Source organism: Leucoraja erinacea, chromosome 31, assembly GCF_028641065.1.
Source record: "Leucoraja erinacea ecotype New England chromosome 31, Leri_hhj_1, whole genome shotgun sequence".
NCBI lineage: Eukaryota > Metazoa > Chordata > Chondrichthyes > Rajiformes > Rajidae > Leucoraja > Leucoraja erinaceus.
The window spans coordinates 27931134-27950948 of record NC_073407.1 but is presented as its reverse complement, the minus strand read 5'-3'; the positions used below and the strand labels follow the sequence as shown (position 1 = coordinate 27950948).

Sequence of the window (19815 nt, the reverse complement as noted above, 5' to 3'; positions counted from 1 at the left end):
ATCGCCCATGGCTGTCCACACCTATCTTTGGCCAGTGGGAGCGGAAGGGGATCGAAGAGCCCATCATTTTTCCTGCCCAATGTTCTTCGATGGCAAGCAGCAAGTTGAGGACCTACTCACTGGCGATGCTGCCAATGCTGTTGTCATGGGCACTGTCAGCTGGTTGCTTAGTAACTGCTTGACATTGACAGTAGGAAAGGGGTTGTGCCCCAAGTCTCCTAAATGTCAAGAGTTAATAACATACCTGGATTAGGAGCATGGCTGCAAAGAAACACCATCTTTTCACTCCAGAACCACATCATATACCTGGGTAAGTAGCTCTCTCAGGTTATGAATAGAAGCATTTCCTTGTTGAATAAAACAATGGACTATAGCGTTCATTACTCCTTTACACCGAGTCAGCCCAGCAACTGCCGTGTTTTGCCATCATTGCATTCAGTAGTTGTTGAGGACCAGCAGCAAACATTCTTTGAGGTATTGCCCATTCACCCTCTCACCAGCTCAATAACATTGCCCATCACTGCCACATTCACCCCCTCTTAGGAAGGTTTATGAAGTTCGGCATGTCCCCAACAACACTCACCAATTTCTAGATGCGCCATACAAATAATTATATCAGGATGCAACATAGCATGGTTTGGGACCAGCTCCATCCAAGACTGCAAGAAATTGCAGAGAATTATGGATGCAGCCAAACCATCACACAATCCAACCTCCCTTCCATTGACTCCATTTATACCTCACGCTGCCTCAGCAAGGCCAGCAGCATAATCAAGGATGAGTCACACCCTGGCAACTCCCTCTTTCCCCCTTCTCCGATCGGGCAAAAGGTATAAAAGTGTGAAAATACATACCTTCAGATTCAGGGACAATTCTTTCCCAACTGTTATCAGGCAACTGAACCAAGTTACCACAACCAGAGATCAGTTCTGAGCTACTATCTATCTCATTGGAAACCATCGTACTATCTTTGATCAGACATTACTGTCTTTACCTTGCACTAAATGTTATTCATGTTATCATGTAACTGTGAATGGCTCGATTGTAATTATGTATCGTCTTTCCGCTGACTGCTTAGCATGCAACAAAAGCTTTTCACTGTACCTCAGTACGCGTGACAATAAATTAAACTCAAACTCACCAGCTCAGTTACATTGCCTGTCTCTGCTCCTGTTTCGGGTTATTTTATTGCTGGGGCACCCTCCGGTTGCCTCCTGCAGATGATTGATATCTTCAGGCAGCCTCCTGTTACATCCCGCCTGCAGTCTGCAGCCCGTGTTCTATTCTGCACCCACCCAATTGACACGACTCCCTCACCTGACACCACAGCTTGTATCTCTTCATGGGCTCCTTCTACCCCACCTCAGTCCTATGTTCACCTCTCACCCAGTCTTTTCACTTGCTCACACCATGCCTTTGTCAGGGTTTAGGTGTTGAGCTCAATTCCCTTACTTTCTTTGCCTCCTCCTCAGCACACACATCTTAGAAACATAGAAATTAGGTGCAGGAGTAGGCCATTCGGCCCTTCGAGCCTGCACCGCCATTCAATATGATCATGGCTGATCATACAACTCAGTATCCCGTACCTGCCTTCTCTCCATACCCCCCGATCCCTTTAGCCACAAGGGCCACATCTAACTCCCTTTTAAATATAGCCAATGAACTGGCCTGAACTACCCTCTGTGGCAGAGAGTTCCAGAGATTCACCACTCTCTGTGTGAAAAAATCTTTGGTTCAGATTATGGTCACCCATCCCCACTCCCAATGTTTTCTCTGGATGGCTGTCCATTTTTTCTTCCATTCTGATTCCGTGAGAAATTGCTGGAATGTTACTCTCTGCATTTCAAGTTACCGACACCTCAGTGCCGAGACTTTGTGGCAGATTGCTCACTTCCTTCCATCTCATTCGGGAAGCATTAGGACCAGAATTTGCCCATTCTTCTCTTCAACATGAACAGGTTTTAAATAGTTTGTGCTATTGAATATAAATAACTATTATGCATTCTGTGCATTTACCGAGTGTGCGTGTATCATTGAGTGAGTTCTGTTTGTATTTATGTGCACTGATCAGTATAATTACTGACTTGATAAAGAGTGTACAACATTGCATGAGTAGATTTACTAGCCTGTGTGTGGCAGGCAAGTTGGAGATAGCTGGGAGCTCTGTGATGTGGAACAGTGTGCCACCTCCACTGATGTTTCAGTGATGAGGTAAAGGGGATGGGGGCACGGGCACTGGGGTGATGCTTTGGGGTGAGCCTCTTGGGCTCTGACTGCTATGAATGATGCCTGTATGGTCCATCCAGCTGCCCTGGAGTGGAGGGAAACCAGGCAGGGTGGTGTGAACACCAATGCTGAGGAGGGATCACAGCATTTGGCATTGTTCCAATAGTCAGATTTACTCGTCACATACACAACGAAGTGCAGTGAAATGAATTTGCCAGCAGCGGTACAATAAAAAAGAACACCCAATGCACAATACAAAATGAACACAAAACATCCACCACAGCATTCATCACTTTGGTGGAAGGCACAAAGTTCAGTCAATCCTCCTCCATTTTCCCCGTGGTCGGGAACATAAACCACCGCAGTCGCCGCTGCAGGCGGCCAGGCAAGCTAAGTGCCGAATCGGCACCAGGGGAGGAGATTGATATCCAGATCTCTGAGGAAGATGAACTTGACTTTTTGAGACGAAAGTGAAGGGGCTCAGGGTCATTGTGATGGTGCTGGTGTTTATGACACCAATTTTGTTAATGGTGAGATTAACATATTTTAGCCCGGGTTGCACAAAACCGGCCTTGATACAAACTACAGCCGTCAGGTTCAGCAGTATCTGTACAAAACTACATTTAACCCTGTATGTAGCTATCATTGCTCATGTGCACTATTCACTTTATCCAACAGAGATAGTTGCAGAGAAATCCAATTTTGTCCTATCTCAACCATGTCATTTCTGGCCTTTGTTCAACCATGTCTCTCAAAAACATCCCTCACCTGTATCTACCCATCACTCGCTAGACTTTGTCCTATGCCTCCCCTCTCCCAGCTTCCTCTCAAGAAGGGTCTCAACACAAAATGTCACCAATCCATGTTGTCGAGAGATGCTGCCTGACCTGCTGAATTACTCCAGCACTTTGTATCTTTTTCTGAAATGTGAATGATGCTGGAAAATGTCACCATGACCTTGAAGAAAACCTTTTTCAGGCCATTAGAGCCTTCAGTAGTCACACATCATTTCACAATAAAGACACCCACCACTCCCTCTGTACAGCAGCATCTTGTAACCTCTTACCATTCAAACAAGATTCCGCATCCTTCTTCTTCCTACCAATGTGGATAAACCCCACATTACACGCAATCTGCCATCTAGAGATGCTTCCTGACCCCTTGAGTTACTCCAGCATTTGTGTCCATCCTATCTATGCCTCTCATAATTGTGTATTCTTCTACCACATTGCCACTCAGGCTCTTTGCTCCAGGGAAAACAGACCCAGCTATTATAACCTCTTCTTATACTCAAGCCTCCAATTCAGACAACATCCCTGTGAATCTTTCTTGCACCATCTCTAGCTTAATCATATGATCAGAACTGCACACAATACTGCAAGTGCAGCCTAACTACAATACTGTAAGTGCAACCTCATTGCAATACTGCAAGTGACAATAGGTGTAGTAGTAGGCCATTCGGCCCTTCGAGCCAGCACCGCCATTCAATGTGATCATGGCGGATCATCCCCAATCAGTACTCCGTTCCTGCCTTCTCCCCATATCCCCTGACTCCGCTATCTTTAAGAGCCCTATCTAGCTCTCTCTTGAAAGTATCCAGAGAATTGGCCTCCACCGCCCTCTGAGGCAGAGAATTCCAGACTCACCACTCTCTGTGAGATAAACTGTTTCCTCGTCTCTGTTCTAAATGGCTTACCCCTTATTCTTAAACTGTGGCCCCTGGTTCTGGTCTCCTCCAACATCGGGAACATATTTCCTGCCTCTAGCGTTTCCAAACCCTTAACAATCTTATGTTTCAATAAGATCCCCTCTCATCCTTTTAAACTCCAGAGCGTACAAGCCCAGCCGCTCCATTCTCTCAGCATATGACAGTCCGGCCATCCCGGGAATTAACCTTGTAACGCTGCACTCCCTCAATAGCCAGAATGTCCTTCCTCAAATCAGGGGACCAAAACCTCACATAATACTCCAGGTGTTGTCTCACTAGGGCCCTGTACAACTGCAGAAGGACCTATTTGCTCCTATACTATCCTATACTCCTCGTGTTATAAAAGCCAACATGCCATTCGCTTTCTTCACTGCCTGCTGCACCTGCATGCTTACTTTCATAAACTGATGAACAAGGACACACAGATCCCTTTGTACTTCCTTTTCCCAACTTGACGCCATTTAGATAGTAATCTGCCTTCCTGTTTTTGATACCAAAGTGGATAACCTCACATTTATCTACATTAAACTTCATCTGCCATGCGTCTGCCCACTCCCCCTACCTGTCCAAGTCACCCTGCATTTTCCTCACAGTTCACACTGCCACCCAGCTTTGTGTCATCTGCAAATTTCCTAATGTTACCTTGAATCCTTTCATCCAAATCATTGATGTATATTGTAAATAGCAGCGGTCCCAGCACCGAGCCTTGCGGTACCCCACTAATCACTACCTGCCATTCTGAAAGGGACCCGTTAATCCCTACTCTTTGTTTCCTGTCTGCCAACCAGTTTTCTATCCATGTCAGTACTCTACCCCCAATACCATGAACCCTAATTTTGCCCACTAATCTCCTATGTGGGACCTTATCAAATGATTTCTGAAGGCCCAGGTACACTACATCCACTGGCTCTCCCTTGTCCATTTTCCTAGTTACATCCTCAAAAAATTCCAGAAGATTAGTCAAGCATGATTTCCCCTTCGTAAATCCATGCTGACTTGGACCGATCCTGTTACTGCTATCCAAATGTGTGGCTATTTCTTCTTTTATAATTGACTCCAGCATCTTCCCCATTTGTCAGGTGCAGTCTAACTACAATACTGCAAGTGCAGCCTAACCTACGTTGGAATTAGTTGCTTTGGGTGATTGGATGCGCTGGGTTTTTATTTATTCAAGTGCAGGAGGCTGCGTGGGGGACTTGATTAAAGTATACAAAATCATTAAGTGCAAAGATAAGATTGATCATTAATGGCAAACATTTCCCCAAAGCAGAAGTATCGGAAATATGAAGGCATAGCTTCAGGGTAAGGGGTAGGTGGTTTAGAAATTGGACGTTTTTTGTGCGATTGACTGGTATCCCAACAACATTCACAGTATCCTGACTAGCACTTGAATTGTCACGGCACAGAAGGCCACAGACAAGGTGCTGGTAAATGAAATTAGAATAGATGGCCGGCATGAACACGGTGGGCCGAATTGCCTGTTTATTTGCCGTTTAATTCTGTAGTTCAGCGTTACTGTCTGTAGGCTGCTTGTGCAATCACATTTACTTTTGCTCCCATGCAGATATGGAGGATACTCCCAGACATTCCCATTTCGGTTTGGCAAGACCTATGGAAGGACTACTCATGATATCCTGAAGGATCCCAAAAAGTCAAGAGCCGGCCAATCGATCCTGTGGCCAACGACACAACCTCCAGAACAGTGTTTTCCAGAAGATGAGGAATATTGTATGCCTGATGTGTCTGACCAGATCCACCCACAGAAACTTGTTCCTGGTTATACTGGTAAGCAGAATTGACAGGACAGAGGGGCAATGTTTACAATGTTCCACATGCTTTCTTCATCAATAGCCCAATCGCCTCCTCTCTGTTAAGCAAAGATAAACAATTGCCTCCATGCCCACCTTCCCTAAATGCACGCAATTACATAATAGGTGGCAAACTATACAAAAAAAACCATGCTTGATAGACTGGAGCAAAAATATTAAGCCTGGTGTGGCAGGCAGAGGAATGTAAAGGGCCGATAGTTCAACAAGCTGATATGTGATCCATCCTGGCTCTAAAGCCAGAAGTATTTCTGTATTACCATCAGGTTCTTGAACCACACTGTACAACCCTAAGCACAACTCTACCTCAGCACCGATCCACTGCGAACTTTGCACGACTATAGCTTTTTTAACTATCATGGCTCAAGAATATCTAGTTTAGTTAGAATAATTAATGCTCCATTGCATATCTACCTACCTACTACCCCATCTATCTATTAGAATGTAATTGTTCTAGTTCATATCCGGTGCATGACAATTAAACACTCTTGTTTCCTGTCCCACCAGCAGCATGTTTAGTTGAGTGTCACGTGTCCCAAGGTACAGTGAAAAGCTTTTGTTGAGTGCTAACCAATCAGCAGAAAGATAATACACGATTACAATCGATTAATTTACAGTGCATAGATACATAAGGGATACATGTTGGTGGATTCATGCAGTGCCCCTTTAAAGCCTTCCTGAGGAACAGTGCCCAACACTGAAAACTGTCTTGAACAGGGTCCAATCAGATCTCTACACAGCAGTAACATAATTTATAGCCCTTTGTACGTCACTCTCCTTAAGTTGAAGGAAGACTTCCCCATGCAAAGGATAGAGCAGAGATGACCACTCAGTTTTCTCATCCCTCAATGTCTTTTCTTTACAGGCTACATCCCTCAAAAGTTATTCAAATATGGTGGGAGCTACTACAAGGAGACCCTGGAGTCAGGTCTGGACTTGCGACAACGCCAGATGGAATACGTACAGAAAATGAAAGAGCCTGAGCTCATCACTTATGTGGATGGGAGAAGAAAGGTATCACTGTGGGATGTTGAGGGAAGTTGAAAAACTAAACCTTAACTCACTTTGTCAGAAGCACCTGAAAAATGACTGGGAAATAAATGCTTTGTCCTTGACCTTTTACAATATACTGTGGAGAACATTTACATTCAACTTAAACTACTTAACAAATAGTGAAAGGCCTGGATAGAATGGATGTGGAGAGGAATTTTCCACTAGTGGGAGAGTCTAGGACCAGAGGCTATGGCCTCAGAATAAAACATAGTACCTTTAGAAATGTGATGAGGTGGAATTTCTTTAGTCAGAGGGTGGTGAATCTGTGGAATTCGTTGCCACAGGCGGCTGTGGAGGCCAAGTCATTGGATATTTTGAACGCGGAGATTGAGATTCTTGATTAGTGTGTTTAGTGTTAGTACGTGTGTCCATACACACGGAGAAAGCAGGAGAATGGGGTTTGAGAGGGAAAGATAGATCAGCCATGATTGAATGGTGTTGACTTGATGGGCAAATTGGAGGAAATATTTATATTATGGGGAGTAGGAAGAGACCCGTGAATAATGGGATCAACACCTATTATCTGGAGGAGTTAAAGATGAAGCGAGTTTAGGCAACCACAGTTTACTTGTAGCTGGACAGGGCCAACAATGCAGGATTCATTGCCAAACTCTAAGGAGAAAGAAGCAGTTCTTCAAAGATTGGGGCAATGGGCCACTGTTGGGGTAACTAAGCTTTAGGCTGTAGTTATGCAATCTTTACCTAACCTAGATACAATTGAGGATGAAACAGGGTGGCTAAAATCAGAAGATGGTGCATTCCCCCAATGTCTCACCCAGATTAGAGTCAAGAGTGTGGAAACACGCACTTTGACCCACTTGCCAACATGTCCCACCCAAACCTGTCCTATTCATGCAGTAGCATTAAAGATTAGAGATTAGCATTAAAGCTCGTTGGATAATGTATTACAGTAATGGATAATTATTCTGATATGAAAACATTGGCTATGCAATATTCCATACAAGGGAACATGTAAGAACCTAATGATCTACTGCTTATTCTGAAACTGTGATCCCTAATTCTAAATTCCTGAGCCAGGGAAGATATCCTCCATATATCCACCTCAATAAACCCTTGAAAATTTTGTATGGTTAACATTCACACCCGATGCCATGAAACGCTCAGACATTGGATAGTAGAACAGAGAGAGGTGCCACAGAAAATAAGTGATCAATTCCATCTACAGGCAACCTCAGGAATTAGTTTAGTTTATTGTCACGTGTATCGAGGTACAGTGAAAAGCTTATGTTGCGTGCTAACCAGACAGCAGAAAGACAATACAATTACAATCGATCCATTTAGTGTACAGGGGGAGTGTGCTGATACTCTCATCAGCAATATAAATGTGAAATTAACTCTGCCTCATATGCCCATCTTTAGCTGGTATCTGTCAATGAGAACAGGCCACTGAAACCTGTAGCTGCAAATGTGGATCCAATAACTTGGACTCATCTGTACAAGGACAAGCACCTTTTTACCACCCAACCTCCTGAACTGCAGAGAAGAGGTATCGCAGGTAGGTGACAAGCAATCTTGAAAAAACGGCGAGACAGAGAGGCGACAAAGTCCAAATTAACCAAAACATATTCCTGAATCTCCTGGTGGCTAAACATTTTAACTCCCCTTCCCATACTGCCGTTTCTGTCTTGGGCCTCCTCCATTGCCAGTGAGGCCAAACACAAACGCTACACTTTCGTTTCTTCTTCTGGTGTCACAATTTGCAACTCTTCAATCCTTTTTTTTTCATTTCTGCCTTTTGTCCAATCATCTGTCTATTAAACATTACCAAATCACATTGCATGATTTCAGCCCAGTACATTGTGATTTAATTCAGCTAAGTTGAAAGAAGTCTGAGGAACATTTTCACCCAAAGTGGACCAGTAGAATTATTTCTTAGGAAGGAAAGCAGAATGGAGAAAAGGAAAAAAGTATAGGGTAATTGGCTGTTTCTAATGACAGAAGAAATTCAACAGTGATAACCAGGTTTAAAGGAGTGTTAGACATGGGTGCTGTCTTTGAAGTTTTGGCATGTAGTTGTTGCGTGATGTTGAGGGTATTACAAAATAAAGTAGGTTTGAGGGACATGGTGAGGAGGGAAGATTGGAGGGATTGTAGATTGGTTAAGATGGTAGAAGTGACAGTGGGATGGATGGAGGTTACAAAGGGCTGTGGATGGGAAGTGGGTATGAGGGGCTTTGGACTGAGGTAGGTAGGAGGGCTGTGGCTTGGAGAATGGGATTTTGTTGAATTTGAAGGTCTAATAAAAGTTAATTGCTTATTTTTAGCATGAATAGCTGAGTTCCATATATAAGATGAATCTTAGGTTGTTTTACAATGTCCCAAGAAAGAAATTATAGCCTTAATGCAAAATGTTATCACCAGTGAGACTCATCTACTGGAGAGTGACCGTGGACTATCGTCCATAGATCAACCAGGAAAGGTAATTTGCAGGAAGGGAAGTGCAGGAAATGTAATCCACAGGGAACAGACAAGATATCTAATACATATGAGGAGGGTACAGAATGTCATCCATATGGAGGGCCAGCAAGGTACCAACATAACCACAACAGCCCAAGTGCTTGGTAGTATCGACTCCTCTGTAATGGACAGTATAAGTGGCAGCTCATGACATAAAGTTCAGTTATAGCCTTTCCTATTTTTGTTTGGTGTAGGTTACACTGGATTTATTCCACGTATTGCCAACGAATTTGCACATCCTTACCAAGAACGGGCGAAGAGTGCCATGGACAAGTTTCAGCGCAAACAGGTCTCTGCAATTTCTGTCAACGTCTTTACAAAATATTAATTGGGAGCTGGTGTAGTACACTCAGACCGTCAAATCTGCTCTGCTATTTCTTCACATCATGGCTGGTCCTCTGTAACCTCAACTTTGCATTGCAGTCAACCTGCAGTAACCTTTCACCATCTTAAACTTGTCTAATCGCAAGATGATTGGGCACATTGTCTTTGAAATTCTGACCCTAGACTGGCTTTAAAAATAGGTTTGTTTTCAGTTTTCTAGAAGACTTTTTGCAAGTCTCATCTCCAAAGCACAGGTGTGAGCTTGGAGACAGGGACAGGAAGTTGGGGAGGGGTTGGTGTTTTCCATATTTTAATTTGAGTTCCCAATGATTAATTTGTCTCAATAGGGGTAAAGGTACCAGCATCTAGATCCTGCAGTCCACAGGGGTGCCAGGTTGCCATAATTTTGTTATGCAGTGCCTGGGTATAATGGTTGCATGTCCATGAGAAACTCAACCTGTGCCAGATGACACCTGAACTGTTAGAAGCACAGGCTTGGAAGACAATAACATACATAATCTGATGAAACACACCCTGATATTTTCCTACATCTAGACATGGTCAGAAAAGCACAGGCTAAAAATGAGGAGACCCACTACTCCTCCCTCGTTTGAGAAGCCTGCTGGTTCCAGCGCTCCTCCACTGGTCTCCAGCGACACTTGAGTAACCAGAATGTCCGATGGTAATGGAGCTGAAGAGGCTGAATTTCAGCTCCTCTCGGGTTCAATTACATCCTAGCTTCTCTGCAGCTCTATTGACACCAGTGGTCTCCCAATAAGTAACTAAACACCCTTCATGGGCAGCCTCTACTATACCCCTTGATGGGTACAGGAACATGCCAAAAATAGAAATAGTGTAGGTTATTGTCACGTGAAAAGCTTTTGTGTGCCACCATGGCCTGAATTGTGACTCAAGTCATGAAAAGTTTGCCCCAATTATGATTTTTGTTTTCTTTTCAGTACTTTGTGAGGAATAAGCTAAGAGGTTACCGTGAAGATGATCCTCAACCTAATAGTAAAATTTACATTAACAAACCGATGGTTCCCAACTACGGAGGTCACCTGCCAGGTATTTTGTTTATGACTGTACGCGTGCTCTGCAAGCAGCCCAAATATTATGCAGATGTATTATTCATGGCTTCTTGACTTCTCATGGAACATTTACTGAAGATGCATGTATATTTGCTGAATTTTATCCGATTGATGGACGTTTTCCAAGTAAATGAAGGAATGGTCAAAGATCAGAGTGGGTGTGCCATTGATAGATCTATTGTGCTGACATCTTGAAGCTGAACACGGGTCTTCAGCCATGCTCCTATAAAACTAAATTTAATGTTGTTTGGCACCATTTGATGAGATCATCTTGCCCAACAGCTTGAAGAAACTAAAGAAAATTGGAACTGCAGCAGGCCATTTGACTTCTGATCCATCTGTCAGCTAAATCATTCAATCATACCTGATCTGCCTCTTAACTTTAGCCATTTTGAGACAATTTCCCTAATATTTTTCAATTACAATTGCAAACATTTTGATTGATCCAACCTCAAAAGCTTTTTGAGGGAGCTCTAGATCTCCTTAGTCATTTTTGTAAAACCCTGAAAGTCCCAGATCTAATATTACACATGTTCTGGTCTTCACCAACAAGGGAGAGTTCTCACTTCCTAACCCATTATCTCAACCTATCTGATGATCATCCAAAAATCTCAAATTAGATTATTTTTCCATGCTCTAATGCATGTTAATTTTCATTTAAATAGGCATGGATTAATAAGGGAAGCAACATGGATTTCTTAAGAGGGCATGTCTGACTGAATATATACATATATTTTTTTAAGATGATAAAAGTATAATGAGATTAACTCTTAATGTCTACATGAATTTTAGCAACATGCTTGACATGTAAAGAGCTATTTTCCTTGGCAGGGATGTTAACAACCAAAATCCTATATTTTCAGATAATTTGTAGGAGTATTAAAGGGGTGCTACAATAGTATATTCATCTGAAAATATTGGGTATCTGGAACATATAGCTCAAAACGTTCGCAGAGTGCACACTTGATGTTATATCTACAATGCCACGACAAAGAGCTGGGAAATAGAATTAGCTGGGGTGCTCTTAATCATTTATCATACACATTGGGACAAATAGCTTTCTTCATTTACTTCTGGAGAATGGGTGATTTGACATGATGATTGAGCCTATGTTCACTCAAGTTAGAATGAAGGACGACTTTAAACTTAAACATGGTGGTCCAAAAGGACTGTTCCTGTGCTGTACTGCTGGGAGTGGGTGTGGGAAGGCCAGTGGGTTGGCATGGTGGATGCTAAGAGTATGTTTCTCCTAGGGAAGGTTATTTAGAACTAGGAGCATAATCTCAGAACGAGGTTGCCATTTAAGATGACAATGAGAATTCTCTACCTCAGAGTGTTGTGGACACAGGGTCATAGAATTATATTGAAGGCAGGGATTTAAAGTTTTTTGAACTACAAGGGAATCAAAGCATACGGAAAAAGCGAGTAATGCAGAGTTCAAGACTGCAAACAGTCATGATATAATTGAATAGCAGCATGGGTTCACGGGGCCAACTAATTTATTCCTGCTCCCGTTTCTTATGCTCAAAAACTTTGCTTGACTATTTCTCAATGCTTCATCGTCTTGTGTTTTACAGGAGCGAAGTTTGATATTGAATCAACATTCGGAAAGAATTCCAGGATTGCTTCTAAACAAATCCATTGTCTCTGATTTAAGCTCAGTGTACAATCTGTAATGGTTTATATTATTGATATATGTCAAGCAGTTGTAACTTGAGCAGAAAAAAAAACAGAAAAGTAGCAAAGAAAGGCATTGTTAAAATAGGCTTGAATTTGATAAATAAAGGATGGTTCTGAACAATCTATACATATTACTTCTTGACTCTAGTGTTGTCAGTATATTTTATTAAATACACAAACACAAAAACTAATGACTGCCAAAGATAATTCTGACAGTATCAAAGCTCACATTGATACCAATACATTTATAATGGACCAAGCCCAAGGATAATCTTAGCTGGCTGGGAAGGTAATAGAGAATGGTACACAAAATGCTGGAGTAACTCAGCGGGACAGGTAGCATCTCTGGAGAGAAGGAATGGGTGACATTTCAGGTCGAGACCCTTCTTCAGACTCATTACCTATAAGTAATAGAAAATGTTGGACAGTTGAAGATACGGAGAACACTGAGTAAGTAGAGTGTTTAAGAGGGAACTGCAGATGCTGGAGAATCGAAGGTTATACAGAAAAGCTGGAGAAACTCAGCGGGTGCAGCAGCATCTATGGAGCGAAGGAAATAGGCAACGTTTCGGGCCGAAACCCTTCTTCAGACAGTAGAGTGTTTGATTTGAAACTGTTTGAGAGTTATATGCTGCAGATTGGGGTGCCTCAGCAGTGAGGTGGCCCAAATGTATTAAAGGCTGATAAAGGGAGCAGAACTTTATTAAATACACAGACAACCTTCCAGATCTTTTCTGGCCCTGCGTTATCTTTCTGTTCCATGGTGGGGAAGCCACACCAAACTCTCCGTGCAAGAGTGTAGTAAGAACAGAAATAAGGTCATTTGGCACCCCATACCTGCTCTGCTGTTTAGTAAATTCATGGTCTTCAACATTATACCATTTTCCACCATTTATCCCATAGTATTCAATTTCTTTAATATTTATAAATTTATCAACTCAGTCATGAATATACTGTTATGGGCCCTCCACTCCAAAATTCCAAAGATTCATAGCATCTGGGGTAAGACATTCTCGTTAGTCCTGAATGGGGACTCCTTTATTTTTAGGCGGTGTTAAATCCTTAAAGCTTTTCTGCATTCTCCTCACACTTAACATGGCCGCTTAGCGTTAGATCTTCCTACACTTATCTCCACGTCCAAAAGCATTTGATAAAATGTGAACTCCTAAGGCCTCAGCTTCCCATTCCTGAATGAGTGGGATGCTGCTGTCAACTCTTAACTGGACTTGTCCAAGTCTTTTATATTGGACAAGTCCAGTTCCAAATTAGTTTCAGAGTTTCCCGATGCAGAAATGAAGGCTTGTCAAGATAGAAACATCTACAATTAAATTAGCAACCATTTTTATTTAAAATTTTCAAACCACGAGTCAATATAAAACAGAAAATATATGAAACTACAAGAAAAAAGACAAACTTCAGAAACAGGTCTTAATGTAACAAAGAAAACAGGTTTAGAAGTTCATAATATACAATGCTGTTTATGCAGCCTCTTCCTCCCCCTCCTCCTCAAATTCACCTTCATCTCCAATTGTAGCATCCTGATATTGTTGATACTCAGATACCAGGTCATTCATGTTGCTCTCAGCCTCAGTAAACTCCATTTCATCCATACCCTCACCAGTGTACCAATGCAAGAAAGCTTTCCTTCGAAACATAGCAGTAAACTGCTCAGAAATGCGCTTGAACAGCTCCTGAATAGCTGTACTGTTGCCAATGAAAGTGGCAGACATTTTGAGCCCTCGAGGTGGGATGTCACAAACAGCAGTCTTAACATTATTGGGAATCCATTCCACGAAATAGGTACTATTCTTATTCTGTACATTCAGCATCTGTTCATCAACCTCCTTCATAGACATACGGCCTCTGAAAATGGCAGCAACTGTCAGGTAACGGCCATGTCGAGGGTCACAGGCAGCCATCATGTTCTTGGCATCAAACATCTGTTGGGTAAGCTCAGGTACTGTGAGAGCACGGTACTGCTGGCTACCACGGCTGGTCAAAGGAGCAAAGCCTGTCATGAAAAAATGCAGGCGGGGAAATGGAACCATGTTTACTGCTAGTTTTCGTAAGTCAGCATTCAACTGCCCAGGGAATCTCAAACAAGTTGTTACACCACTCATGGTTGCGGACATTAAATGATTTAAATCACCATAAGTAGGAGTAGTCAGTTTAAGGGTATGGAAGCAGATGTCATAAAGAGCCTCATTATCAATGCAAAATGTCTCATCAGTGTTCTCCACGAGCTGATGGACAGATAGAGTTGCATTATAAGGCTCTACTACAGTGTCTGATACTTTAGGTGAGGGCACAACACTAAATGTATTCATGATTCTATCAGGATATTCTTCTCGAATCTTACTGATAAGGAGTGTACCCATGCCCGATCCAGTACCACCACCTAGCGAGTGGGTGAGTTGAAAGCCTTGAAGACAATCACAACCCTCAGCCTCCTTCCTCACCACATCCAGAACAGAGTCAATCAATTCGGCACCATCAGTGTAATGACCTTTGGCCCAATTGTTACCAGCACCACTCTGACCTACAAGAAATGAAAGGACAATCAATTCTTACTGTTTTCAGGTAATATGCACATACCGAGTTTTTAAAAAATAATCCAAAAATAACCATATGCCTGCAAACTGATCAATCTCCAGATATAGTGAAACAAAATGTTAGTTTCCAACCATCCCCAGTTTCCTGCAATAATAAATAAGAATTATTTTCAAAGGAAGTTCCAATAATTTTACATCAGCTTCCTTACATTATTTAAAACCAAAAACCTGAATAATCAAGCAATTGTTATGAAGATAAACAACAAAAACTGAGTCTCTGCTCATCCCTATGTAACTGAATCTTCAACTTCTTCATCGACATATCACAATCAGTATGAATTGTCAACAGAACTTCTCCTCAAACAGCAAAGGAGCACCTCAAGGCTGTGTGCCCAGTCCACTGCTCTACTCACTCTATACCCATGACTGTACAGCCAGACTGTTCCTACGCCTGTCAGATCATCGCCTTGATCCCAATATAAGCACACTTCAAGGACACTGAACATAAACGCTTTGTTTTATTCCATTCCTTTACATAAAGGTAACAACTCCTATGGCCTTTCTGACTCTTAGCAACACATGATACATTTAAATTGGACATCAGTTACCGTGATATCCCGTCCTTATCAAACAAAAAGGATATTTGCATTATGACATTGTAAACTGAACATTCCACCACCATTTTGGATATGGCATTCGTTACATTGATAACACATAATTTTCACATGTTAATATCTCATTGTCCCCATATCTCTTGGGTGGTCTTCTGATGTTTTGGTCTGACCACCGCCTCAGTTTGCACCGGTACTGGATTCTGATCTGTTAAAGTCCTGTTCCATCTGTCATGACCAGTTTCTGATCTGTCATGACGAGTTCAGCATCTCGATTCTGGTTTCGTAGTCTCCTCCTCAGACTTGTGCATTCATGGCTCCTCAATTTAGTAGTCTTGAGTCTAATCCCAGTCTTGACCAGTTTGCAGCAAAGGTCCTATAGCAAACTAGATAGTGCACTCCTACTAAAACCAAAGGGCTGACGTGTAGTACGCTACGGAACGTCAGCCTTTTCAGTAAACCTGATCCGACGTTGTAAATCCCTCCTGCAGTGTAATCAGCGTTGCGGGGGAACAGTTTGTGTGCATGAGATATAGGGTTAGACCCATTATTCATGATTCTGTTCAGTCATAACTGCTATTTTTGTTAATTAATGTCAATAAATTATAATTCTGTAAAATAAAAACTTTATTTTTTTAAGTTTATAAAAAAAACCTTTAAAAATGGCTCATGTGCTGTGTTTGAGTTGATGTTTGTGTTAAACTTGCACTCCGTAATTCATTGTAACTAAAGAATGTATAGCAAGCTATAGGATCTTTGATTGTAACTGTAAATGAATGTTACACAACTGGAGTTTAAAGTCATCTTTAATTGTAACAGTATAGTGGTGCAGCAGGTTGTTAGTTCCTAATTCATCATCGCTGCTTCCAGGACTACTTAATGTAGGAAGTGGGTGTTAATATAAAGCATACAGTAAGGTGGGGTTAGTGATGCTACTCTACTATGATTGGTTCACATGCAATAACCAATCTATATCCTTCCCCGTAAAGAGCGAATATAGTTAAACATATATAAGACTTGCGAATTTAAACATACTCGCCGTATCTGTCAGGAGGTATACTAATTCACATTATGTTTTTGATTTTCTGTTTTTGGACTGAATTCTGTTTTTACTTTGTGTCTCTGTGATGTCTTTATTATTTATTTTACTCTGATTATATGTTTATATTCCTGTTAATCTATGTAAGGTGTCCTTGAGATGTCTGAAAGGCGCCAACAAATAAAATGTATTATTATTATTATTAATACGACCATTCTCCCTGCCCACTGATCAAGATCCTGCAATCTATTCAAAGGGTCCAGAACAAACAGTCCATACTACCAAGTTCTAAATCCATGAGAATGTCTCGTGGCACATAAATAAATAATCAAATGTTTGTGCGTTCACAATATAAGCAAAACATAACCTATATCTTTAATTTATCCTTCGATAACCATCTTTGTTATCTACAATACCACCCACTTCATTGTTATGCAAACTTACTAAACATGAGTATCTGTCGGCAATAATGCAAACCATTAAACAGTGGAACAAGTTGATTGGCCGATTAATTCCTCAGTTAATTTTTCTATTCCAGAAAGTTTGTAATTACTCTGAAAATATTTACCTACCAAACACAAAGTTATCTGGCCTGAAAATCTGTCCAAAGGGTCCAGAACGAACAGAGTCCATAGTACCAGGTTCTAAATCCATGAGAATGGCTCGTGGTACATATTTTCCACCTGTTCAAAAATAAACATATGTTTCTGCATTCACAATATAAGCAAAACATAAGTGATATATTTTATTTATACCTGTAGCCTCGTTGTAGTAGACATTAATCCTTTCCAGTTGAAGATCGCTATCTCCATGATAGGCTCCAGTAGGATCAATGCCATGCTCATCACTAATGACTTCCCAAAACTAAAAGACAAACAGGAATATGGTTAGAGGAATTAGAAGGCATTTTGTCTTTTCAGTCAGTTTTATTGTAAAATAGCATCATGAAGCAGTCATTCTATTGAGTAGCATCAGATAAAATTGGGTGGCATTAAAAATGTCACACCAAATTTTTAATGATGTTCAAAACAAAAATGTAGTTCACGCTTCAAAAACAAGATGTCAGCCATAAAAATGGCTTCAAGAGCATAACGTTATGTTTGGCAACAGGTGTTAGCTTTCCTCGAGATTATAATGTTGCAATTTTTAGACCCATTTTTGGATAAAATACTTCATGATTGAAAATTCTATAATCTATTTGAAATGCCAGTTGTTCAACTGCTGCACCCGCTGACTTTCTCCAGCATTTTTGTGCACAATTGAAATTATCAATACAGGCTCGATATACTAAGGCTCAAATGCCATTAGAATTGAAGATACTTCGCGCCTTCTCCGCGGGCCAGAGCACGTGGCGAAGCGCATGCGCCCAGGCCCCGCTCGAGGCGAACGCATGCGCTTGAAAGCGCGCGCTTTCCAACCGTCCTCCAACGGTCACCGACACCTCACAGCCCGGCCCCATCACAGCGGGCCCCGGCCCCGACCCCTCACCGGCCCCGGTCCATCACAGCGGGCCCCGGTCCCGGTCCCGCCCCCTCGCCGCGCCCGGTCCCGACCCCTCCCCGCGCCCGGCCCCGCCCCCTCACCGCGCCCGGTCCCTCACCGACCCCTCACAGCCCGGCTCCATCACAGCGGGCCCCGGTCCCGGTCCCGACCCCCCACCGCGCCCGCACAGCCCGGCTCCATCAAAGCGGGCCCCGGCCCCGACCCCTCACCGGCCCCGGTCCCTCACCGACCCCTCACAGCCCGGCTCCATCAAAGCGGGCCCCGACCCCGACCCCTCTCGGTCCCGACCCCTCACGCGCCCGCCCCGCACAGCCCGGCTCCATCCTCACCGCGGTCCCCCCGTCCCGGTCCCGCCCCCTCACCCCGCGCCCGGCCCCGACCCCTCACCGCGCCCGGTCCCGTCCCCATACCGGCGCCCGCACAGCCCGGCTCCCTCACCGCGCCCGGCCCCGACCCCTCACCGCGCCCGCACAGCCCGGCTCCCTCACAGCGGTTTCCGTTCCTCCATAGCGCCGGTTCCGACCCCTCGCAGCGACGACCCGCGGGGAGCTCGCTCTGCCTTCCCCCGCCCGCTGCTCGACGCCAACATCACGACGGCAGCTCCCACCTCACTGATGCGCCACCCCATCACACCCAGTGGGTTAACTTCCTCACTCCCTGACACCTGTACAAACCTTCGCTCCAATCTGGTTGCCGCACTGGCCTGCTTGCAGATGGACAATCTCCCTCATGCTGCTATCACTTTATTAACCACAATCACCTGCAAAAGCACGGCCAGACTGAGCGCCGCTGTCCGCGCCACCATTTATATACCCGCGCGTCACCGTCACCCGGGTGGTGGGCGGGCCTACTTGCCAGACTACTATTGGTGTATACCCGTGTCAATCAAAGGAAACGCCCGCCCACTGCGGGGAAGCTGTGCCCTCATTGGTTGAACCCGGCCTGGCGCGTGTGTTCCAGCCGCACCATGTGCTGGGCGGGAGTTTGGCGGGAACGCGGTGGCGGTGTTTGGTGTCGCCCGCCCGACGGCCCCGGACAACAGCCGCTGCACGATGCCGCTGTCTTCTGTCCGATGCCGATGGCCTCTGCACGATGCCGGCAGCCTCAGTACCAAACGATGCCGCTGTCTTCTGTCCGATGCCGATGGTGTCAGGCCTCTGTACAATGCGAATTGGCACGTATAATTGCTGCAATTAAACTCCAAAAATACAGGCAGCATCAAGAGAGAACTAGTGTACACTGCTAAATCTGCCTCCCTCCCCTTAAATATTGCTTATCCTGTTGACATTTCCAGACTTTCCTGCTTTTAATTCACAAACCATTACCTGATTATTATAAACTTATTCTGCACTTGTTCCTATTGTGCGATGAAATGAAATCCCACCAGATTTCTATGGTAAAACGCACAGTACTTATCTCGAGGCTTCCTCAAATCTGCTTCAGGCTGCAAAGGTGTCAATGAGTGCGAACTGACAGAAATATAGCACCGTGGCATATACACACACCTATATGGGATATGTTTGCGGGGCAATGGCTCATTTATGAATGCAACCCCAGATTGTTAACAAATAATCTGTGTAATCTATGGATGTCTTAATTGGCATTTGTACAACGGCAATCCAACAACCGTATCAAGCATCCCCTCATTCTCTGGAGAAAAGGAATGTGACGTTTTGGGTCGAGACATTTCTTCAGACTAGAGGTTTCCTTTAGTTTCACTCTCC

General features: G+C 43.4%; 2 protein-coding genes across 3 annotated transcripts; one reads left to right on the top strand and one right to left on the bottom strand.

Moving 5' to 3' along the window:
• Positions 1-251: 251 nt before the first annotated feature.
• Positions 252-12844, top strand: LOC129712182 (protein FAM166A-like). Its single transcript, XM_055660444.1, has 7 exons — positions 252-310; positions 5499-5719; positions 6626-6774; positions 8194-8329; positions 9486-9580; positions 10575-10683; positions 12284-12844. Exons 1-7 carry the CDS (start codon positions 258-260, stop codon positions 12355-12357), a joined length of 837 nt encoding a protein of 278 aa, XP_055516419.1. The 5' UTR covers positions 252-257; the 3' UTR covers positions 12358-12844.
• Positions 12845-13683: 839 nt separating this feature from the next.
• On the bottom strand, positions 13684-18891 carry LOC129712180 (tubulin beta-4B chain-like). 2 transcript variants are annotated; one of them, XM_055660440.1, is made up of 4 exons: positions 18766-18891; positions 17344-17452; positions 17161-17271; positions 13685-14925 (listed from the first exon to the last, which is right to left on the bottom strand). In XM_055660440.1, the coding sequence occupies exons 1-4, from the start codon at positions 18820-18822 to the stop codon at positions 13865-13867; spliced, it is 1338 nt and encodes a 445-aa protein (XP_055516415.1). In that variant the 5' UTR covers positions 18823-18891; the 3' UTR covers positions 13685-13864. The 2 variants fall into 2 exon arrangements, with proteins under 2 accessions (XP_055516416.1, XP_055516415.1); XM_055660441.1 differs by lacking the exon at positions 17161-17271 and having other exon boundaries at positions 13684-14925.
• Between the last annotated feature and the right edge of the window lie 924 nt (positions 18892-19815).

What these genes read in the sequence shown, in the direction of transcription:
- LOC129712182 (XM_055660444.1), top strand. Translation starts at nt 258, where the DNA reads ATGGCTGCAAAGAAACACCATCTTTTCACTCCAGAACCACATCATATA. An exon ending in ACTTGTTCCTGGTTATACTG is followed by an intron (nt 5,720 to 6,625) that starts GTAAGCAGAATT and finishes TTTTCTTTACAG; the next exon opens with GCTACATCCCTCAAAAGTTA. An exon ending in ATGTGGATGGGAGAAGAAAG is followed by an intron (nt 6,775 to 8,193) that starts GTATCACTGTGG and finishes GCCCATCTTTAG; the next exon opens with CTGGTATCTGTCAATGAGAA.
- LOC129712180 (XM_055660440.1), bottom strand. Translation starts at nt 18,822, where the DNA reads ATGAGGGAGATTGTCCATCTGCAAGCAGGCCAGTGCGGCAACCAGATT. An exon ending in GCAACCAGATTGGAGCGAAG is followed by an intron (nt 17,453 to 18,765) that starts GTTTGTACAGGT and finishes TTTGTCTTTTAG; the next exon opens with TTTTGGGAAGTCATTAGTGA. An exon ending in GCCAGATAACTTTGTGTTTG is followed by an intron (nt 14,926 to 17,160) that starts GTAGGTAAATAT and finishes CATTTCTTGTAG; the next exon opens with GTCAGAGTGGTGCTGGTAAC.